The 23220-nt window shown below is 37.2% G+C and overlaps 5 protein-coding genes across 5 annotated transcripts in view; 3 read left to right on the top strand and 2 right to left on the bottom strand.

The window, feature by feature from the left end:
* The first annotated feature begins 9 nt into the window (after positions 1 to 9).
* LOC9328613 (NF-X1-type zinc finger protein NFXL1) lies at positions 10 to 4441 on the top strand. The gene is given in 4 exon segments (XM_021013106.1): positions 10 to 225; positions 603 to 4066; positions 4140 to 4175; positions 4177 to 4441. Coding segments are annotated over 3 exon segments (3474 nt in total). The 5' UTR covers positions 10 to 225; positions 603 to 673; the 3' UTR covers positions 4222 to 4441.
* A 618-nt stretch (positions 4442 to 5059) lies between these two features.
* LOC9325857 (protein PHLOEM PROTEIN 2-LIKE A9) lies at positions 5060 to 6501 on the top strand. The gene is made up of 3 exons (XM_002892504.2): positions 5060 to 5165; positions 5268 to 5359; positions 5962 to 6501. Exons 1-3 carry the CDS (start codon positions 5100 to 5102, stop codon positions 6359 to 6361), a joined length of 558 nt encoding a protein of 185 aa, XP_002892550.1. The 5' UTR covers positions 5060 to 5099; the 3' UTR covers positions 6362 to 6501.
* LOC9328612 (protein PHLOEM PROTEIN 2-LIKE A10) lies at positions 6402 to 8187 on the bottom strand. Its single transcript, XM_021013105.1, has one exon. The coding sequence runs from the start codon at positions 7840 to 7842 to the stop codon at positions 6601 to 6603; it is 1242 nt and encodes a 413-aa protein (XP_020868764.1). The 5' UTR covers positions 7843 to 8187; the 3' UTR covers positions 6402 to 6600.
* A 2088-nt stretch (positions 8188 to 10275) lies between these two features.
* On the top strand, positions 10276 to 11101 carry LOC9325856. The gene has a single exon (XM_002892503.2). The coding sequence runs from the start codon at positions 10501 to 10503 to the stop codon at positions 10999 to 11001; it is 501 nt and encodes a 166-aa protein (XP_002892549.1). The 5' UTR covers positions 10276 to 10500; the 3' UTR covers positions 11002 to 11101.
* A 1977-nt stretch (positions 11102 to 13078) lies between these two features.
* The window catches only part of LOC9328611 (calcium-transporting ATPase 3, endoplasmic reticulum-type), an 11266-nt gene continuing 1124 nt past the window's right edge, over positions 13079 to 23220 (bottom strand). The window contains exons 4-33 of the mRNA XM_002889745.2: positions 22745 to 22881; positions 22342 to 22416; positions 22053 to 22098; positions 21806 to 21865; positions 21625 to 21705; positions 21278 to 21363; positions 20896 to 20997; positions 20547 to 20600; positions 20146 to 20247; positions 19721 to 19779; positions 19287 to 19431; positions 18859 to 18966; positions 18278 to 18430; positions 17968 to 18072; positions 17438 to 17634; positions 17171 to 17279; positions 16969 to 17067; positions 16745 to 16890; positions 16561 to 16618; positions 16298 to 16390; positions 15791 to 15841; positions 15447 to 15578; positions 15253 to 15354; positions 14867 to 14921; positions 14623 to 14708; positions 14360 to 14508; positions 14012 to 14117; positions 13873 to 13926; positions 13592 to 13637; positions 13079 to 13424 (exon numbers count right to left, since the gene is read on the bottom strand). Of these exons, the coding sequence (XP_002889791.1) occupies positions 13360 to 13424; positions 13592 to 13637; positions 13873 to 13926; positions 14012 to 14117; positions 14360 to 14508; positions 14623 to 14708; positions 14867 to 14921; positions 15253 to 15354; positions 15447 to 15578; positions 15791 to 15841; positions 16298 to 16390; positions 16561 to 16618; positions 16745 to 16890; positions 16969 to 17067; positions 17171 to 17279; positions 17438 to 17634; positions 17968 to 18072; positions 18278 to 18430; positions 18859 to 18966; positions 19287 to 19431; positions 19721 to 19779; positions 20146 to 20247; positions 20547 to 20600; positions 20896 to 20997; positions 21278 to 21363; positions 21625 to 21705; positions 21806 to 21865; positions 22053 to 22098; positions 22342 to 22416; positions 22745 to 22881 (2861 nt within the window). The 3' untranslated portion in view covers positions 13079 to 13359. The remainder of the gene's footprint in view (positions 13425 to 13591; positions 13638 to 13872; positions 13927 to 14011; positions 14118 to 14359; positions 14509 to 14622; positions 14709 to 14866; positions 14922 to 15252; positions 15355 to 15446; positions 15579 to 15790; positions 15842 to 16297; positions 16391 to 16560; positions 16619 to 16744; positions 16891 to 16968; positions 17068 to 17170; positions 17280 to 17437; positions 17635 to 17967; positions 18073 to 18277; positions 18431 to 18858; positions 18967 to 19286; positions 19432 to 19720; positions 19780 to 20145; positions 20248 to 20546; positions 20601 to 20895; positions 20998 to 21277; positions 21364 to 21624; positions 21706 to 21805; positions 21866 to 22052; positions 22099 to 22341; positions 22417 to 22744; positions 22882 to 23220) is intronic.

Genomic DNA, 23220 nt, shown 5'->3' with positions numbered 1-23220 from the left:
AAAGAAAAGTCGTACGCGACTCTCTCTATCTCTTTATTTCCTTTGGGAGCAAGGCGGTCTATCACTTTCAGTCTCTATATATAATCTTCTTTCATCGCTCCATTTTCTCCCACAGTCTCTCTCTCTCTCTCTCTATCTCCCTGAGAAAACAAGGGACTAATCGGAATCGGAATCTCTTGCGTATTTGATTCTTCCGGCGATTGTTTCGTTGTTTTTTCTTGTCAGGTACCAATTTTATTTCCCCCTTTGGTTATGAGCTTCAAATACTTTTGTTTTATCGTTTTTGATTCAGCAATTTCGAAGCGAGACTATGTGTTGGTATCCGAAATTTCTTAGATATGATTAGAAAAAAAAATAGGGCACTTTAATTTTTGAGATCCCAAATAACGAGGAATAGTTGATAACCCGGGCGTTTTTTTTTTCGATTACAGTCGTAGATGATGAGCTATCAATTTTGGATTCGTTTGATTTGGCTTAGTTAATTTCAAATCGTTGTAGCTGTGTAAGATTTATTGTTACATTAGATTGGTTTACTCGTGTTTGGTGAATTTCAATGTTCGACATTGCTAGAATCTGACTATTTTCTCATTTGCTTTGTACAGAAGAAGCACTTCCTCATCCCACAGTGACGGGTACAGGTTCTGGTTCTCTATTTGTGGAGTCAAGGAAGAATATGAGCTTTCAAGTCAGGAGAGATAGGACCGATGATAGGTCTCGATTCAACCCTCAGCAAACGTGGATTCCTAGAAACGCATCTACCTCGAGCGTGGTGGTAAATGAGCCTTTGCTTCCTCCTAATGAAAGCCTTGATGCTGCATCCCGTCCTCTTTATCTGCAAAGGCAGCATAACGTTTCTGGTCCTCCGCCCTATAACCACCACCAAAGGAGTAATAACAACATTGGTCCACCTCCACCTAATCGACATAGAAGAAATAATGCGCCTGATAACCACCACCAAAGGAGTGATAACAACCTTGGTCCACCTCCACCTAATCGTCAAAGAAGGAATAATGCTTCTGGAACTCTGCCTGATAATCACCAAAGAGTTGCATCTAGGACGCGGCCTGTGAATCAGGGGAAAAGGGTAGCTAACGAGGAGAATATTGTGTTGACAGACCCAAACTTGCCTCAACTTGTTCAAGAGTTACAGGAGAAGCTGGTGAAGAGTTCCATTGAGTGTATGATTTGTTATGACAAGGTTGGGCGCTCTGCCAATATCTGGTCATGTTCCAGCTGTTATTCCATCTTCCATATCAACTGTATCAAGAGGTGGGCTCGAGCACCAACTTCAATTGATTTGCTAGCTGAGAAAAACCAAGGTGATAACTGGAGATGTCCAGGTTGCCAATCTGTACAGTTGACATCTTCTAAAGAGATTTCCTATCAGTGCTTTTGTGGAAAGAGAAGAGATCCACCGTCTGATCCTTATCTCACTCCACACTCATGTGGGGAACCATGCGGGAAACCGCTGGAGAAAGAGCTTGCAGCAGCTGGGACGACTAAAGAGGATCTTTGTCCTCATGCATGTGTGTTGCAGTGTCATCCTGGTCCATGTCCTCCCTGTAAGGCGTTTGCTCCACCTCGTAGCTGTCCTTGTGGTAAGAAGATGGTTACTACTAGATGCTCCGAGCGGAGATCTGATCTTATTTGTGGGCAGCGTTGCGATAAGCTTCTCAATTGCGGGCGTCATCAATGTGTAAGGACTTGTCATGTTGGCCCTTGTGATCCTTGTCAGGTACTGGTTAATGCCACATGTTTCTGCAAGAAAAAAGTGGAGACTGTCATTTGCGGTGATATGAATGTGAAGGGGGAATTGAAAGCAGAAGATGGTGTGTATTCGTGCAGTTTTAACTGTGGGAAGCCTCTTGGATGTGGTAATCATTTCTGTTCCGAGGTCTGCCATCCGGGACCTTGCGGAGACTGTGACTTACTGCCCAGTAGAGTTAAGACATGCTATTGTGGGAAAACACGTTTAGAAGATCAGATCAGGCGGAGTTGCTTGGACCCAATTCCTTCTTGTTCAAATGTATGTAGGAAGCTTCTTCCTTGTAGGTTACATACTTGCAATGAGATGTGCCATGCAGGTGATTGCCCGCCTTGTTTGGTCCAAGTTAACCAGAAATGCCGGTGTGGGTCAACATCAAGGGCTGTGGAATGCTACATAACAACTTCATCAGAGACAGAGAAGTTTGTGTGCGCTAAGCCATGTGGACGTAAGAAGAACTGTGGGAGACATAGATGTAGTGAGCGTTGCTGTCCTCTCTTGAACGGGAAGAAAAATGATCTATCTGGCGATTGGGACCCACACGTCTGCCAAATACCTTGTCAGAAGAAGCTGAGGTGTGGGCAGCATTCCTGTGAATCTTTATGTCACAGTGGACATTGCCCTCCTTGTCTAGAGATGATCTTCACTGATCTTACATGTGCTTGTGGAAGAACTTCGATTCCTCCACCACTACCATGTGGGACACCTGTTCCTAGCTGTCAGCTTCCATGCTCGATTCCTCAGCCTTGTGGCCATTCTGATACGCATGGATGCCATTTTGGAGATTGTCCTCCTTGTTCTGCCCCTGTGGAAAAGAAGTGCGTTGGTGGTCATGTGGTTCTCAGAAACATACCTTGTGGGTTGAAAGACATTAGATGTAACAAGATTTGTGGGAAGACGAGGCGTTGTGGCATGCATGCTTGTGCCAGAACTTGTCACCCTGAGCCTTGTGACAGCTTCAATGAATCTGAAGCAGGTATGCGTGTTACGTGTAGGCAGAAGTGTGGTGCTCCTAGAAGAGATTGCAGACACACTTGTGCAGCACTCTGCCATCCTTCCGCGCCTTGCCCTGACCTAAGATGTGAATTTTCAGTCACAATTACTTGTTCATGTGGTCGCATAACCGCTACGGTTCCTTGTGATGCTGGAGGAAGAAGTGCCAACGGTTCTAATGTTTACTCTGCGGCCTATGATGAAGCCTCTGTTTTACAGAAGCTTCCAGCCCCACTTCAGCCTGTTGAGTCGAGCGGAAACCGAATCCCTCTCGGACAGAGAAAGCTTTCGTGTGATGATGAGTGTGCGAAGCTGGAGCGTAAGCGGGTTCTTCAAGATGCATTTGATATCACTCCTCCAAATCTGGAGGCATTACATTTCAGCGAGAATTCTGCTATGACAGAGATTATTTCAGACCTTTATAGGCGTGATCCAAAGTGGGTACTGGCTGTTGAAGAGCGCTGCAAGTTCTTGGTACTTGGGAAAGCAAGAGGAAGCACAAGTGCCCTTAAGGTCCATGTCTTCTGCCCTATGCAGAAGGATAAACGAGACACGGTTCGGCTTATAGCTGAGAGGTGGAAACTTGGTGTTAGCAATGCAGGGTGGGAGCCAAAACGGTTTACAGTGGTTCACGTAACACCAAAATCAAAACCGCCAACACGGATCATTGGAGCTAGGGGTGGTGCTATCTCGATAGGAGGGCCACACCCACCATTCTTTGATCCGCTGGTGGATATGGATCCGGGACTTGTGGTTTCTTTACTGGATCTTCCGAGAGAGGCGAATATCAGCGCCTTGGTACTGAGATTTGGGGGTGAATGTGAGCTTGTTTGGCTGAATGACAAGAATGCGTTAGCCGTGTTCCACGACCATGCCCGAGCGGCCACTGCCATGAGGAGGCTTGAGCACGGTTCAGTATACCATGGAGCTGTGGTTGTCCAAAACGACGGGCAATCTCCATCACTTAATAATGCATGGGGAAAATTACCTGGCGGATCGGCGTGGGATGTTCACAAAGGAAATCCATGGAGGAAAGCTGTGATTCAGGAGAGTGATGACTCCTGGGGAGCTGAAGATTCCCCCATTGGAGGATCATCTACAGATATTCAAGCCTCTGCACAGAGATCAGCAAAGAGCAACACTCCAATCGTTACCTCGGTTAACCGTTGGAGTGTTTTGGAGCCCGAGAAGGCCAGCACATCCACTTTAGAGCCAATTGCTCAGATAGAAGAGAGCAGCAGTTCAAAAAGTACCGGTAAACAACCGGTGGGAGGCTCTGGTGAAGAAGTGGTGGATGACTGGGAGAAGGTATGTGAGTGAGAGCAGATGCCAAACGACTGTGATTGGTTTTCAACTTCTTTGCGATGTATGAAAAAGGCAGATTGTTCAGACGTATATAACGGAGACTGTATGCGTCATGCGTGTGCGAATGCTGTGATGAGTCCATTTCAGAGCTTAGGTGATAGCCAACGAAGTGCCGTTTTTGTTTTGGCATCTATGACGTTTGCTTCGTTTATTTATATATTAACTAAAACGGCATGTTTTTTCGTTGTTCAGTTACTGTGAAACGGCATGTTTTTTTCAATCATTGAAGAAATATTGTAACGCTTTTTTTTTTCTCTTTTTCTTTTCTTCTTGACATAATTATGCAACATTAAGGTTGGTTATTCGTTCATCAGTATACTTTATCGTGAAATTATTTTTTTCCTTGCAATTGAAGTTTAGGTTTTGAAAATCATTAGGAATAGTGAAAACACTTAACTTTTTTATGCCATTTTATCCACTAGCAAAATCATTAAAGTCTAAAACGACCAAGGCCAACTAGTTCAAAACTTCACTACAGTCTCAAAAATGTCACTCTTTTGCAAATTGAAACCAAAACACTCGTCACCAACTTCAGCTTCACTCAATCGCCATGATAATCTTCTCATTCAACGGATACATGTTTTTCTTTTTCTTTTGGGGGTCTATACTCTGTCCCCTTGTATAACTAATATTTAAGTGTTTCAAAGTAACCTTAGACTGGAACTGAGATCCAATATGTGATCAGTTTTATTCTCATACAAAAGTTGAGATAGAAGAAGAGCCACAAACTGAGAACATTTGCTTTAGCTTTTGCCGTCCAATTGAATTATGCCTTTTACATGGTTATTGCACTAAAGTAAACCTTACAAGGAGAATATTGAGAAGAATAGATTGGGTCCAACCAAATTTATTCTTCTTCTGTCACAATCCTATTTTTTTCCAGAAAAAAATCCATATAGTGAAAAGAAACAAATCTCTATATAAAGCTCACTTAAGAGAAGTGTTCTTTTCCCTATAAACAAAAACAAAGAAAGAAATGTCTGTCCAAAAAGCTGTCAAGAGTTCTTCTCACTACGAGGCAGAATCCAACATGGAACAAGATGTAATAATAAGAAGTCCATTGTTATTAGTTTTTGTTTCATTTAAGTTATTTTATATATGTTGGTTATTTTATTGCAACTAAAAAATCAAACTTGATTAATAGATTGTTAGAAAAGCATGGGTCTTTAAGCCAAGTGGTCTTAATTTCATATGGGGAGGTGATTCTCGGTATTGGGTCATCCCTAGAGAAGACAGGTTGGTACACCCTTCATCTTACTTTAGAATTTGTTTGAAAAATCGCTAGGTGCTAGTCGGGCGCTCGGCATGGGCCTAGCGATTAATCGGAAAATCGGATTAAAATCGGGGATTAATCGGGGATTAGTTTTAGGGTTATTTTAATATTTTTAAAATATATTAATCCAATATTGTAAAAATTTATGATTTTTATTACAAATTTATGATTTTTATTAAAATTTGAACACAAGTTATTGTAAAACATCACAAACTCCCCATTCAAATGATTGAATAACAAAAATAAAAGGTTTTTTTATACTTGCAATCTAAAAAATAATCGGGGTATATAAGATAAGGTCGAAAATAATCGGATTAGGCGGGAAGTAATCGGATTAGGCGGAGAATAATCGGGTTACTAATTTTTTAGGGGATTAGTCATTAATCGAGGCGGATAGGGTGGGCCTAGCGATTAAGCGGGGAATAATCGGGGCTAGGCGGGGATTTTTAAAACAGGGCTTTAGATACACATTAACCGAATAAAACCGGTTTGGTTCTGAATAAACCGGTTTTTGGTTATCCATGTTAAAAAAAAAAAAAAAACTGGGGTCTTCTGGTGTTTTCAGGACGCCTGCTGAACTAAAGAAGGTGAGTTGGTTAGAAGTAACCGGTTCGTACGACAAGATAGAGCCAGGCAAAACATACCAAATCGGTTTTAAAATCTCACTCACAGCTGATGCAACCGGATGGTACCAAGCTCCAGTTTTCATGTCAGCGAAAATTGGAAAGAAAGGGAAGACAATTTGGAAGAGGATCAAATCGATTAACAATAACATTGAGAAACTCAAAGGCGGAACCGGACCGGTTAACATACCAGATGAGACTGATGGTCGGTTTGAGGTCTTTGTCAGTCCCAAGGTAGCAATAAACCAAGACACCAAGCTTCAATTTGGTTTGTATGAAGTGTGGACCGGAAAATGGAAGACAGGTTTGTTGATCTATGAAGCTTTTGTTGAAGAAGTGTAAAGAAACTATGAATCAGTTCTAAAAAATTAAAGACTATATATCTCAAACATCAATGTCCCAAGAACCTTTTCAATATGTATATATATGATCCATCAATAAGAATCAAGTTGTGCTAATACACGCACACAGTCTTTACAATATCATCAGCTCCACTATAAACAAAGAGCTGATAAATCTTGTGTACCTAACAAATAATATCCTATATCCAAACCAAATCGATCCGTTCTTCATCTGAAGAACTAAAAATGCTGGCTTACGCCTATGGGAGAATTCCGAACACAGCCGCTTATGATATGCAAGTACAACGCGAGGCACACAGTGACTATAACAGAAGATTTGGCTCCAACATATTCAACTGCTTGGCGTCCTATGTCTGTAACCTCTTCATGAACCACATTGATACTTTTTCTGAACCCTTGAAACGTCTTCAACATTATAAATGCGATGATTGATCTTGTCGTTTCTAGTGTTACTCTTCCTGTTACATCAAACATAAACCTCCGATTGCTCGGAACTGCCAATGTAGTTGTGATAGCCTCAGTCCACCCATTACTTTTGATCCCATCTCCTGATTCCGAAACCATCTTGCTTCTCGCGGAACAATTACTCTTGAAATCGTCATCTTCGATCTCTTCTATCACATTCTTAGACCTTGAAGATGTAAACACTTCGTGAGATGTCCTAACAATAGTCTGAAGAGCACCGTTACAAACCGAAACAAGAACGTCTTTGACACTATCCTGATGTTTCGGATTCGTCAAGCCTTCAAAGATTTGATCATAAGTATTGATATCCATCGTCTTGTCAAGATACACACCAATCGCAGTGCTAGTGAATCTCTCAATACAAACAGCTAAAAGCTCTCTACACTTATCATCACAAAGCAAATTCACCCATTTAGGTGTCTCTGAAGAATCAGAACCCTCACATTTCACACCACTCTCGAGCTTACCAGAGTAAAACCCAAGAACAAGATTCTTAGCAAAGCTACCAACAACAACAGAAACAAACCCAGTCCCAGCCTCTGAGAAAACCTTATCAAGAACACTCGATTCCGATTTCTTCTCAATTCCTGAATCACCAACGTTGTTACTAGACGATTCGGATTTGTACCCACGAAAGGCACCAATCGTCACAGCCTGAGAAACCCTAGAAAGCGAATCCGTAAACTCATTCGACGTTGTGATCTTCGCGATCTGCTTCAAGCTGTTAGGGATTTCATCTGAATCTGATTTGAGAAAGCCCTTCAAGTCTCGTGACACGATACTTAAGGTCTCAGCTGAATCAGAGATCAATTCAGCTACAGAGACAATGGCTCCGAAAAGCTTAAAAAGACGCTTCCTTTTTCTGGCGACAGATGGTAAATGATAAACCTTGTAAGCTCCAAAGCCAGAAACACCAGAAATCGCCATAAAAATCAGCCATTTCCTTCTTCTCTGAGATAAAAAGATACCCTTTTCGCTCAATCGAAGAAGGTCCATTCAACAACAGAATTAATCGATCGAATCTGAAAAAATCCAATTGCAAAAATCACAGCTTTTAAGGGAAAAGATCAAGGACTATAGATAGAAATCTAGGGTTTGTTATTGTGATCCGGAAATGGGGAAAGAGGATTCAGATTCTGTTGTTTGTTGACCATAACATGAATGGAGACAGATAATTTAGTTAGGAGATAAGAAGAAGAAGATAAGGGGAAATAGCGATGCATGAAAATGAAATTGGCGTGTGAGGTGAGAGGAGAGATTCAAGAAAGTCTGGAAGAGAGAGAGAGAGAGACAACGAAGACAAGTTGGATAACAACAAAACGGTTCGGTTTTCATTGGATAATGAACCTCCTCTACAATAACCAACCTTATTGAAGCTTTTCCCATTTTTTCTGGTGGGGAAAAAAAATATTTTTAATATCAAATCTTAGTTTTAAATATTTTACTTTGAAGTTGAAAAAAAAAATACATAAGAGATTAGCAAAAAACAATTCTTCTTACATTAAGAGATTTTTTGAAATTAATTATCTTTTGAAACAAGATATTTAATAGTTTAGTGACCAAAAAAATCAACTAAATAGATATAAAAGGATTATATAGGTAGTTTGATGATGTCGGTTTGTACTACCGGACAAGTGGACATGTTGATTTTTTCGACATAAATTTTGTGGCAGAGGTTGTCAGGTGACATCAATTTGATGGGTTTTGCCAAAAACATTAAGAGAATGTCTCTTTAACATTTTGCTAATTCATAAATTTACCAAAATATTACCACAATTTTTTTTAGCTTTTATCATATGTTTTTCTAACAAAATACATCACATCAGTTCTTTTTTTTTTGCACTTGGATTCAATATTATGTGTTATCAATCAAAATCTTATTAGCTATTGTTTGGTTGGGCCTAACAGCACTTTACAAGTTTAATGGGTAGAATTCACTTTCAAAAGATAGCTTATGAAATGGTGGCATGGTGCCCATGATCTTATAAGCTATTTACTATTTTTTTTCTCTAATTTTTGATTGTGGTATATATATCTTAGTGATATTTAGTTGCTATTCTTTCAATGCGGGATCTTTACCCGCCGTTTCAAACATCGATGTCCATGTTAATTCTATCTCAATTGTTTACCAATACCTTAAAAAACCTAATGGTAGAACTCATCTTCGAAAATAAGTTTTGAGACAATGTTGCTTTTCAGTTTATAACCCATTTAAGATTTCTTCTCCCTTATGATGTGATGTTTTCATGATAGCCATTTGATATTTGTTCTTTAATAAGAAGAGTGATTTGATGGTTAATCACGTGGAATCTTATCAGCTAATTGATTAATTAAAAAAAAACTAAAAAGGGAATGCAGATATGTTTAAATATATGAGTTGTTTCTAGAAGCATTGATATATATTGTTTTACTTCCGACATGGCTCTACATGTTGTTCTTATCATAAGAGATGTCTTTTCTTATGCAATGTACTCAGACCTGCATTAGTCCAAAGTCCAATGTCCAAATCCACCAATGTTTTTTTTTCCCACGCTTCCATATGTTGTTTTCGGCACCACGTTTCCATTTTTTTTTATTACTCCATAAAGATTTAGAAGTTTCTATATAGTAACAAAATAGTTTAACCGGTAGGCCGGTACATGTTTTCGTATTCAAACAGGTTTTGAAGTTTATGCTAGTTGTCAAAACTTATGGCCATCTTTATCTCTTTTAAAAATACATAAAAACAGAAACAAGTAAGTAAAATCAAATTTTTACAAGTAAAATCGTAAGGAATCAATGATATTCAGTCTTCTATAATAATAAAATCGATGATATTCAGTCTCCTTTATTTTGTTAAAAATGATGATATTCAGACTTCAGTCAATAATTTTAAGAAAATGTATTTTAGTATCTATTAACATAGCTTAATAAGAAAATTAAAGAAAGAAAAAATAAACAAAACATGGTCGATATATAAAACTATTCTATATTTCTACGAATCGACGACAAATCCACAAGCTTGACTAACCGTACATTCAGGCTTTGACATTAGTATTTCTTTGACAATTAAATTTGAACAAAGAAAATAACACATGAGAAAAATGAAGAAAATCATAGGCGGCGTTTGTTACTTCATGGTTATGAGTCTTATGACTTATCCAATATTAGGTACTCACTCTTAAATCCAAATAATTTATTCAAAAGTTGAAAACTAGAAATCTAGATTAATTTCAAAAAGAATCTTACGTTATTACAATAATTTATTCATTTGAACTACAAGAAATTCATATAAACTACTGTTAATTCATATGTGCTGATACAGTAGTAATTTAAATGAAAACTGAAAACTACTGTACTACAGAAACTCCAAATTTCAACATATCAAATTGTGATTAATGATTGATTTTCAATCAGTGGGACCTTGTGGACTGCTCTCTTCAACACTCTTTCGACAATTATTTTCGTAAAACCAATATTTTTGAATAAAATATCTAAACAAATCCTAAAGTCACGTTTGATTCTCTCAATTATTTCTTCTTTAACACTCTTTTTAAACATTATCGTTATTTAAATAAACCCTTAAAACCACATCACACTCCAAAAAAACCAAACCCACCATTCAAACAAAACACAAAAACAAAACCATTTTCCAAAAAAAAACAAAAACAGAGCATGAAACCAAACCAGAACAGGTTCTTGAGAATAATCTCAACACCTCTACGAGCTTTAGGCAAGGCACGTGATTTCTACGTGAGAAGCATCACCGGTTGCGCAGCTCGGACTCAATATTCCTCCTCCGCCTCCGTCTCCGCTCCTTTTCCTAGAAGCCGGAGCTCCTCCTCCGCCGCCTTCTCCTCCTCTGCTTCATCCCGGAGAGCCACCGATTTCGGGATAGATGAAGATTACAGCGAGCTAGTGAGAGCTGCGTCAGTTAGGAGTTTAGGGCACAAGAATGAGATAGACATGTTGTTACAAGAGAAGCTGCAACAACAGAGGCAACAGAAGCAAGGAGGGTTACCTAAGAGCTCGAGTGTTGGGATGGCGAAGATAGAGGAAGAGGAAGAAACAGAGGAAGGCTCTGTGAATCCGAAGATGAAGAAGACTAAGAAAGTCTCTGATCTTTTGTATCCTCGTAGCAAATCCTACGCTGTTACTGGTAGCCCTAAATTGTAATTTTTCTTCTTCTTGATTTTAGTATTTGGTGGATTGATTATAATATTTTTCTAGCACTATGAAATAATATTTTTAGCTTGATTTTTGGATTGATTAGAAATAACTAAACCTACTCTAGCTTCGAATCCAAGTTTTTTTTTTTTTTAAATCGTAAGGTTAACTCTTTTTGTTTAGTTGGTTTCAATGATTTTCCATTTGTATCTTTAAGTTTTCGTTTTAACTGTGTTGTTTGGAGTACTTTTTTGGAGAGAAAAAGGAACCAACATACAATAATGTCATTGATATCTAAATTGTGGTTTACAGAATCAAATACTATGTATTAGGTATAATAATTGCGTGGAAATCTACAATCCTCGTACCTTATCAATCAGTTGACCTCATAGACTGATATATTTCTATGAGTGATTTTAAACCCGTTTGTTTTGCTGTATATGCCTGCATTTCCATTTTCGGATTTATCATTGATAAAGTTGTATATACGATGATTAATTAGTGAATATAATTAAATCAAGGACAGCATTGTGCTTTACCACTAAATGACGGAAAGCTTATGAATCATCGATGTTTGTAATCTTTTCTTTCGTGTTTTGATTATTATAGTGTATTGTTGTTTTGTCCTCCAACTGGCCACTGCCAACCAAATCTACTTTACCTAATCAAATAGAGTATTATATAAGGCTGCTCCAGTGTTAAAAATAATGTTTTCCTAATTAATTATCGGGAAAAATGTCGTTAAAATCCCCAACTTATTCAAAACGTTGATTTAAATCCTCAATTCATGACGAAACGAAATAAATATCAAACTTATGTTGACTTTCCAAATAAATATTAAACTTATGTTGACTTTCCAAATAAACACCAAACTTTCATTGACTTTCCAAATAAATATCAAACTTCCGTTGACCTGACCATATTAGGTACGACGTTAAGTGGGTTACTAAATCCTCAACTCATGACAAAACGAAATAAATATCAAACATATGTTGACTTTCCAAATAAATATCAAACTTATGTTGACTTTCCAAATAAATATCAAACTTCTGTTGACCTGGCCATATTAGGTATGACGTTAAGTGAGTTAATAGATCTCGTTAACGAAGGTAATTTTCTGTTAACATATATGTTAATTGATAACGACATTGTTTCATATAACAACAAAACGACGTCGTTTTGTCGTAACGATTGAATTAAATCCCTAAAGTCAATCTTAGATCCCCAAATCGAGCAAAATCCCTAATCCTAAATAGAGTATGATTTGAAACTCGATTTGAAACTCGGGATTTTATTGAACAGTTAACACAAAACAACGTCGTTTTATGTTTAGAAGGAATACTTGTTAGTGTTTTGATCAACAAACGAACTCTGTTTTAATAGAGTATGAAGAACAAAACCAAAATGAAAAATAAAGTATGAAGAAACTTGATCTTTATTGATAAGAGAAAATGTATTACACACAATAATGTTATTGAGTTTGACTCGATCTACTTATACAACACGAAACAACGTATACGTACATGTGTTAATCGAAAAGACACAACTTTACGAACATACACAACTATACGTACGTACATTCGTGACTCTTATGTAAATAACTAACTTATATGAATACGACTTTAGGTTATATGACTTAGATGGGATTTGATTATAGTTCAACAATACTGTCATTTTTAATTAGCGGGTCTGTTAACAGAAAATTAATCCCGTTAACATTGTCTGTTAACTCACTTAACGTCATGCCTAATATGGCCAAGTCAATGAAAGTTTGGTGTTTATTTGGAAAGTCAACATAAGTTTAATATTTATTTGGAAAGTCAACATAAGTTTGATATTTATTTTGTTTCGTCGTGAGTTGAGGATTTAAATCAACGGTTTGAATAAGTTGGGGATTTTAATGACATTTTTCCCATTAATTATCCGAGTATCGACACAAATTATATACACTGAATCAAAATATCTTACGTTTTCTCTGCTTAAAAAATAGAATTGTCATCTTCTTTTCATTTCGTTGTGACAGGGCTCCACTAGTTGTTCATAGATGGGATCTTCTAAAGATTAATAGCAGCTAATACTGGATAAAAAATAAAACACATAATCTGCGAATCTCATTATAAGTTGTAAATGTTAGAACTTCCGATTCACTTTGGTACAGAGAATGGCACAGAGCAGTAGTCATTGATTTGATGTAAGCATACAGTGAAATTTGGTACAATCAAAAGCGAAAGAGTTTTATGGTTTATGGTGTTGGGGGCTTTTTGGATTGCATTAGAATCTCCCAAGGTTCCCTTCTCTGTGTGCTGTTGTATCTATAATCCCAAAAAAACTCTGTATGATGAAAAAGCCATCTCTTGTTTTCTTATCCTACTTGTCTCGCCGGTCCTTGGGGAGCAAATCAGCCTTCCTCAATCTGAACCTGAATCTCATGCCTACATTAACAACACATCAGAGTCAGGACTTACTATCAGAAAATCTGATTTGCGGTTCCTCTGTTAAATTCATAATCTCATCGATAATGGACCAAGATTTAAGGCCCCTGTTAAATTCATAATCCCATGGGTCTTAAAAACTGCTGAATAAGCATAGTAAGCATTACCTGTATTTCTAGAGAGGAACTTCAGAAGCTCATCGATGATGATAACCTGCAGTATTTACAGAAATATTCAAATCAAACTAATCATTTTTGAGGTGTTTAATTTCCTTTGAAAATATTATCTCATAGCTGAAAGATCTGCCTATTGTCATGCTTTTCCTTAACAAATTTGCATCCATATGAGAACTAAGGTGGTATATGGCAAGGTTAGATTCCAGTGTGAGGGTTCATAAGAGTTCTACTAGACTATGCAGAAGAAGCTAAAAGTGAAAACAAAAACTTACTGGAAACGAAAGATACATAACAGCAGTCCACTCGGCCCAGGATAATGGCGTCACCTATAAAGCAGTGACCATGAGACTGAAAAGAAGAAAACAGGTACGCCACTTTTTGTACAAGGTTTGCAGAAGAGAGGAAACTTACAGAAAATAAGACTGCCAGTGGATGAACATATAATATTAGCACGTGCAGAAGCATTGTCAGAATAATTGAACCAACAAGCCATAAGTTACTCCTTGGGGTTATAACCCTGCAATCACATACCTTCTTTACTAAAGCTAATATAACTGATCAAGGAGCAATCTCGTCAAGTTGCATAATCCAATGTTTGTTCATGGATGACACTCCACCACTTATAGTCTATTCAACGGCATTATATTTTGTTTGAAATAGTTAAGACTTCCTAAATGCAGTAAACTCTATGATGTTGTAGTGAATCAACAGAAAAAAATCGATAACAAGGAAAGAAAGAAAGGAAAAAGCTACGCTTACAGAAGGGATTGATTTTCGCTGAGGTTATTTAGAGCATTAAACATCTCGACAACAACAAGTACTGTCATAGCCACAGTAGATGGGTGCCGATCCTCAAATATGCTGCAGGGATAAGTTGTCTCTCTAAGTTCGCACGTTTCAAAGTTCATCTGAAATGATATGAATCGTTTGATCAGCAACTTGGAAAACAACTTCGAAAATCTGGAGGTACACACATAAATGATGAAATAATCTGAAAGATGTAGCTGGAAATAAAACCTAACCAGTTCACTGTAAGTAAGTTTAGGACCACCATCAGAGTAAACAAACCACCATATAAAGCCAGCAACAGTTGCCAGGCCGACATAAACTGCAAAGAAATATAAACAGGTCAAGAAGATAGGTCCTCTAGAAGGATAAAAGCTTGAAGGCATAAATTCACATTTAACTACTTGACCTCAAAGATTCCAAAATCTTAGTTTCGTATAGATGATTAAGATAAGTTACAGAGCAACATTATCAGTTTACCTCCGATAACCAAATAGCGGAAGAATAACCACCCAGTGACCACTGCTTCACCAACCTGGAATTCAACAACAATCAGAAGAATAATGAAGATAAAAGGTCTGAGTAGTTTGAGAAGAAATTAGCAAATTACAAGCAGATAGTTAATTGAGAACTGTAAATCACATCTTAAAGTTAAATGACGAAGCCTTCGCACCATCATCACTAAAACCCATAATATTGGTAAAGGTCAAAGAGTCCTCATCATAAACCTAATAAATAAGGAGTATAGTATTATGAGCTCCCGTGAATTCAAACTGATGCCAAATCGTGCCAAAGTAATCGTTTTTCATATTACTTCTCTCCATGAACAAAAATCCACAGAGATACTGTCCAGTTACAACTGCTACCTTTCGGGGTTTTGCCTTCATAACATCGGAATCTTGTTTATTAAAGCCAATGGCAGTGGCAGGCAATCCATCTGTTACCAAATTGACCCACAGAAGTTGAACCTACAATTATTTACCATAACAATCATAAATTCAGACAAGATTAACACAAATAAACTTTGCAGATAAGTTGCTTCCACGCTAAACAAACTCACAGGTGCCAGGGTATCAGGGATTCCCAGTACAGCTGCAACAAATATACAGACCACTTCCCCTATATTTGAAGAGATCATGTATCTAATGAATTGCTTTGTGTTATTATATATAGCCCTTCCTTCTGCAACAGCCTGTCAAGATGAGAAACAGTTTAGGAGTTGCATTAATAAAGATACTGCAGTGTGATTCGTAGTCTTGTTTTTTTCTTTATATCAGACTGGGGAGAAGGATGGCCAACTAAGATTTGCATAATTTAATAGATGTGATATATGAATATGCGAAGTGTGTGCCAGAATCAAGCATAAAGGAATAACTATAAGAAAATGGAAGGAAGCAAACATACCGCAACAATTGAAGCAAAATTATCATCAGCCAAAACCATATCTGAAGCACTCTGGAATTCAAAGCAATGAGAGAAAAATTAGGTTAACCGCAGAAGAGCATAGAGATATGAACCCTTGGCAAGCCAGTTTATTGAAGGAAGGAACAGTCCAGTTTTAGTGGCTTAATTAGTCTGCTAGCTCAGAAGAATTCTCTGTAGCGGTCACATTGCATTGTATCACTACTATAGCACAAGCAATAACCAGAAAAATTTTCACTATATTTTTGTTTTGAATTGCAACATAGGATAAATAACGACAGCATAAGGACCTCATAATTGGAGGACAAGATTACCATATCAACTGATTACCATGTCTGAACGAGAAGAAGGGATCAAGATAAAAGCACATGGACAAGAGATTATGGCTAGCTATCATTTAAAAATGATGATAAGTTTGAATGGTACAAATAAAAATCAAGTGACACAGGAATACAGTATGCCACCTGAAAACAAACACTAAGTATATACCTTTGCTACAGCTGTTCCAGAACCCATGGCAATCCCAATGTCAGCTTTCTTCAATGCAGGGGCATCATTGACGCCATCACCAGTCATTGCCACCTAGGAGAATAAGGTTCATGAGTGCGACAGTTAGAAGCAAGAACTTTCTTCTCTAATAAGTAAATATATTACAAACTTGAAATGTTGGAACAAAGCCATTAATACAAAACATGAATGCATGTGAACTGAAACGCAGACAATGAATGACAACTTAGTGACCAGGGATTTACCACTTCGTTTTGGTTCTGTAGGGCTTCAACAAGCATCCTTTTGTGGGAAGGTTCAACCCTACACAAAAAGAGAAACAACAGAAAATTCTGGTTTCTCATGAATGACTAATACACGTAATAAGTGAACATGTAGTTCCGTGATTCTAAAAACACTTATCAATAAAAAAAAGAGATGAATAAATACCTGGAAAAAAGTGTCATCCGTCGCAGTGCTAGAGTTTGCTGCACCGCTGGAAGCCGTTCAAATTCAGAAGCGGTGTAGGACATACCAGAAAAGTCTACCAGATTGTCAAAAGCCCCTATTTTTCTACATAGTGACTCTGCTGTGGACTGAAGTTTCATGCTAATCAGAATAAGTACAAAAATGATGAAGATAATCAACAAACCGCATGCTCAATTTTCTAGTACCTTGTTATCCCCAGTAACAACAATAACACGTATCCCAGCAGTCATGCACGCAAGCATAGCATCTCTCACTTCTTCTCTTGGTGGATCAAGCATTCCCACCTTCAAAGGAAGCATAATAATATGAGCAAGTCTTCAACAGTAAAATAAAAATGGTAAATCAGTAAACCTAATTGAATCCATCATATTTGAAAGAAAGGCGTACCAACCCAATAAACGTCAGGTCGTTCTCATTATCATAGGAAATAGTTTGTTGACCGTGGGGCACGGTTTTAAATGCTAATGCTAAGCATCTCAATGTTTCATCGCCAAAACTGTTGCAGAAAGACATGGTCAGAAAATGGAAAAAACACTTCGGTCAAACCTTTAACAGCAAAATTACTATTAGAGTGAGAATACAAGCATCGAAAGATAACCATCACAAAGTAATATGAAAATATGATCATATTCATTAAACGAGTTGATGTCTAACCTGTGGAACCTTGACTCAAGCTCTGCACGGGCAGCAGCAGTTAGAGGAACAACAGAACCATCACCGTTGCAAAGAATTTTAGTACACCTAGCTATTATACTCTCTGGAGCACCCTTTGAGAACATTACATCCATTTGCTTATGGCTACATAGGACGCTCATCATTTTGCGGTCACGGGTAAACTCCAAAACATAAACCTGGGTGGATTTTTGATGACAATCAATTACTCATACTAAATTACTATATATTATTTATAATATAATGCTCCCAGGTCAATATTTATATTCTAATTATACTGGTGCTCATGCAATAGCTATTTAGTGCAGAAGGAAAACCTTATATAGATTTACTCAGAGCTCAACAAAGATAAAAAAGTGTGTATTGAATTGGCTACTATAAATTCAGGGCCTAGTATTTTTCAATTTCATAGTTTCCAGAAAACTATAGGAGCAAAAAAATTACATAATCAGTTAAAGGCATGTAAAATGACGGTCAACATAACAAATAGTTTAGTTTTACTAGAGTCCCACCTTTTTGAATTGGTTTTCCCAATAATGGTTGCAATATGATGCACGTTCATGCTTGCTCAGCATGTTTAGAGCAGAAGGCATTGAATCAAAACCAGGGAGCCCAACCTGAAAAATAAGTAAAAGATGTAACTTGGACAGTCAATCAGATATTTCAGACTTAGTAAGTTCAACCTCTGAGCTGGGTACATAGTAAGATGACACGAAATGGATGGTCACTCAAGTCAATAGAGAAACAGTATGTTATGTTCCACGATTTTTCTTGTTGTGTGTAACAAATTCTACTAAAGAAAGATTTCACAGAAACAAAAACCTTTTCTGCAAGAACTCGAAGAGCAACTTCAGTCGATTCTCCAATTTTTTCATAAGAATCTTTATCTGGATTGTATTGCAAGATGGAGTCATTGCAGAGTGATGAACACATTGCTAAATGATGAAGGCAAGGTGACTGAGCAGGTAAATCAAGCTGCAAAACAAGTAAACATCTAGTCTTAGAATGTTGTGTGTTGTGACAAGGCATGTGCGTGTAGTTTGACGCTCGCTATTGAGTTTATGGTCTTTTATCTTTCACAAATAATAAATCATTGAGAAGGAACTCCATGAAATCTTAAAAAAAATGAAATATGAGGAATGTAAGATACAGCAAATGTATAAAATAAAAGGAGAAAGAAATGATTCTTGTAGACTGTCAACTTTTAGGAACTATTGTCATCAAGTATCCAGATCAATTTTATCAAGCAATCCTGAGATGAAATTTTCAGTTCAACCTGTCCTTTAATAGTTGCATGGTAACAATTTCTGAGTATGTAGGTAAACAACTACCAGTCATCCTCAAAAGTGCTGTGTATGAATTAGTTGCTTACTTACATAGTTCAGAGGAGAAGCAATAATTACCTGCAGCCCATTGCTGTCAAAGACGGTACCTTCTGGTGCATAAGTTGTCCCACTAACAGTGAATTCATTAATCATAGGACCATGCTCTGCAGATTGGACTACACATATCTGCCATGCAAGCAGAAGAGTAAGACTATTCAATTATTACCATCGGAGACAACACAATGAGAAAAACTATATGCAAGGATGTAATTACTGCAGTTAGTTATTCACAAAATCACAAGATCTACTAACAAAATTGTTAATCCTTCCTAGTTAGACCTGAAGAAAATTGCAAACATATACGGTCATGTGTATATACACACATGAACTACATTACCAAGATTTATCAATCCAATATATTCCTGGAAACAATTCAAATAGAAAATTGCAAGTGGCAGATACCAGTAAGAGTTAACAGTCCCGATGACTGGGGTTAAAATACTAACCTTAGACACCGACATCATATTGGTTGTCAATGTTCCAGTCTTGTCACTACAAATTACAGTGGTGCACCCAAGCGTCTCGACAGATGGCAATGACCGTACAATAGCATTCAAACGAGCCATTTTCTTTGTTCCAAGAGCTAAACATCTAGATACCAAAAGCATCATAATCTATTTAAGCAACAATATTATAACCAGAAGTAGCCTCCTGACGTGGAAATTTACTTGTTCATAGCATTTTGGACTCAATCAACATTGGGGTGGCTGAACTTGAAACAAAATTGTCAATTGACGATCACAAGAACCACCTACTTTCTGGGAAACTCCTTGTTTCCAAGATATCACTAACGTTCCACAGAAATCATCTTAAGTTTCATCGATCATTAGCCTTTCTCATAATATTGTATTTGCTAACCATGGACTTAATGAGCACTTACGTTGTAACGACAGCAGGAAGTCCTTCAGGAATAGCTGCAACAGCAAGGGCAACTGCAATCTGGGAAAATAAAAGCAAAGCAACAATCGTGTCACCAAACTTTAACTTATTATTCAATAATTTAACAGGACAGTACATCCATCTTCAGTTAAGTCAAATAAGCAATGATAAAAATCCACCCATTGCAGAGCGAAAATTTCTTTGTGACTTTCAATATTTAAATGTTGAATGTCGATTTAGTGGGTTAACAATTCTCTGGTTATTTCTTTGAACCTGCATGGGTTCACTTCTAGGGATGTCACCGAAACAATGGAGAAGCAAAATCTATCTTTTGATATTACAGCAAGAGTGGGACACACAAAACTGATTATGTACTCCCTAAGTAAGAAATCAAAGCTGTCATAAGAGAAGATCAAATTTCTTTACCTTAAAGTAGTGAATTGCGCCTTTAAAAAATCCACCATGAGAAGGGTCACTGAAGTGACCAATATTGACAACCCACACAAGTACACAAATCCCCGCAATAACCTAGACACATAAAATAGATTTGTCACATATAATACGAGAGAGGACTTAAAGTTTGCAGAGTAACATATAATATATAATATATGCTATGTTATGAGAGGACTTTAAGTTATGCTGAGTAACATATAATTTATCGATGAAATTAACTAACTATAATTTCTACAAGAGATCTCTGTCACACCAGTCATTTGACAAATCCTTTTTTCTCTAATGAAATTCATCACTTTTCAGACACAATTAAAAAAATTCTGATAACTGATACAATTGGACATCCAAGACTTGAAAAGCAAAAAATTTGTCACCTTAGCCAAAAAGCTGCCAAACTCGTCCAGCTTCTTTTTCAATGGAGTTGCCTCCTAAGACAATAGCAATTACAAGTAATAAATAAGGAAAATTCTAGTAGTTATAACGCACTTCAAAACAGATAGAAAAGAAACTCCAAATGGAATGCTGAAACTATATTATACAGCAGGATACAAGTCTACTGTCCCATAAGTGCAACAGTGACAAACAATTCATCAGAGGAAGTTTAAGCCAGTCAAAGTTACAATATAAACTCTGTTTATAAGAGAGTTCTGACCAGTAACAAAGGATATTAAAAGTGCAAATGGTGCATTTCCAGATAAAAACGAGAGAATAGTGATAGCTTACATCATCTGTCTGCAACATAGAATCGTGTATGCTACCCATTGCGGTGTTTGAACCAACTCCAATGACAACAGCCCTCCCCCTACCCGCGACCACATCAGTTCCCTGGCAATAATATTATACTCTTATCAAATTTAAACACAGAAAGATAGATGTATGAAGAGACAATCGGAAAATGAAATAGGTGAGTACAACAGATAGTAGATCCTTAAACTCTAATGGTGAGACAAAAGTAGGAATACTACAGTTGGTTAAGGTGTAAGGATGAAATAGCATTAGATAAAAAATAAAAAGGAATAGGAAATGGTATTATACAGCCCTAACAGGAAAAGCATTATACACAAATTTGGACCTAGCTAATGCAGCTAAGAGTTCTAACTCCTACCGAAAATAAAATATTTTTCTTGTCTTGGTAGACAGCATTTGTTGTTAAAGTACAGTCAACATCTTTTTCCACGGAGCAGCTTTCACCTGCAATTTCCGGGGTAAACAATTGGTAGTGAGAATATGAATATAGTCCACTATAAATGGTCACATTGAATTTATTTACAGGAAAAAGATCCACTATTGTGGTTGAAGCTATAATGTGATAAGAAAATGCATGTTCATTCCAGAAATTAATTGGTGGAGAAAACGATTGGCTTGAAGTTGTACTACGTATCAATTGGCATAGGTAGTTCTCGTGGCTACGCATATAAAGAGTTATGACTTATGGTAACACAGGTGACATACCAGTTAGGATGGCTTGATCAACTCGAAACGTATTGCTAGACATCTCAATCATCCTCAGGTCAGCTGGAATCTTACATCCCACTGTTTATCATCCACACATCAAAAAAGCAGATTTTAGAATCTAGTAAAAGTCTAAGCCATTGCCACAAAATATCATTTAGGTATAATAGAACAAACATACCAGTAACTTCAACAATGTCGCCTGGAACCAGCTCTGTTGCCGGTAGGATAGAGAAGCACCCTGCAATTATGTACATGTTAACATGGAATGTCATCAACCTAGAAAAAACTTGCAGATATCCTACTACAACTGGAACAATGTCCCAAGCTAAAATAAATAAAAAAAAAACAAAATGGAAGTGTGCAAAAACTTAATTCTTAATGTCAATAGCTGTCATTTAAGACAACACAAGGAATTGTATCAGTACCATTTCGCAACACTGTAGCTATATTTGCTTGGTAGGCGCGTAGCTCCTACAACAAGACAAAGGGAGAACATACAAGATAGATAAGCAATACAAACTTACAGCCAAAATAGATCTAATATTAACATAATCTTTAAGAACATTAGAGTCTTTTGTACCCTTGACCGCAGTACCTAGGGGAAAGAGAGAAACCTGATCTTGTATTGCCCGGTATATATAAAAGTAATTGATTTAACGGAGATCTGGTAGTATAATTGCAATGTAAAAGCTTAAACCGTAGCACGATAACTACCTCAAGAGCCTTCTCAGCATTAGTCTCCGTGATCACCCCCACTGCCGCATTTGCAGCCAATATCAGCAGAATGACCTGTGATAGAATAGTATATTCAAACAAGCATTGTGATACCAAAAAGAAGCTCCACACGTAATATCTAGTTTTATGAAGGTCTTGGTCAAGGTCTTTAGTCTGCTTATAGATATTATATCTAGACCATTAAAAACTAGTCAGTTTGAAAAGATAAACATAAATAATTACATTTCACAAAGACCATAGAGAAGAGAAGGAGAACAAGGTTTCAAGTTTAAACTTCACCACAAAGACCCAATAGCCAGTCCAGTTGACCAGATAAAATCTTTTAATTATCAACCATTATATGTATGCCAGTGAGAGTAGTAAAAAAGATGATGCAACTTACAAAAGGCTCCAGAAATGCTGTTAAACCAGTCTCTCCATTAGCCAAAGCCAATACGAAAGAAACAATTGCAGCCACAATCAATATCTTGACAAGTAAATCATCGAATTGTTTCAGAACCAGTTTCCAGAATGGAGTTCCTGCATCAATTAAAAAGAAGAGAAGGAAAAATTGGCACATGTCAGAGGAGAACTAATCCCTACTCCTATAACATTATTAAAAAAGGGTAGGTTCATGTGCGAAGAAGACCATGAGGAAGATCGAACACGATATGCTAAGACCATAAGGAGATCTAACAAGATAAGCTAGAAAGTCTAAAAAGAAGTTAAAGACACTTAAAATGCCCTTGCAATAGAACAGATTAATTGTAGACAAATGAATACTGTGAAAATAAAAATGAAATCCAAAGGAAACTTTACAATCATCACAGCGCTAAAACAGTCTGTATGGACCCAAAGCCGTCAATACGAGCGGCTAGT

This window comes from Arabidopsis lyrata (genome assembly GCF_000004255.2).
Source record: "Arabidopsis lyrata subsp. lyrata unplaced genomic scaffold ARALYscaffold_1, whole genome shotgun sequence".
Lineage (NCBI taxonomy): Eukaryota > Viridiplantae > Streptophyta > Magnoliopsida > Brassicales > Brassicaceae > Arabidopsis > Arabidopsis lyrata.
The sequence above is the reverse complement of the archived record's forward strand: the minus strand, read 5'-3'. Positions and strand labels throughout refer to the sequence as shown.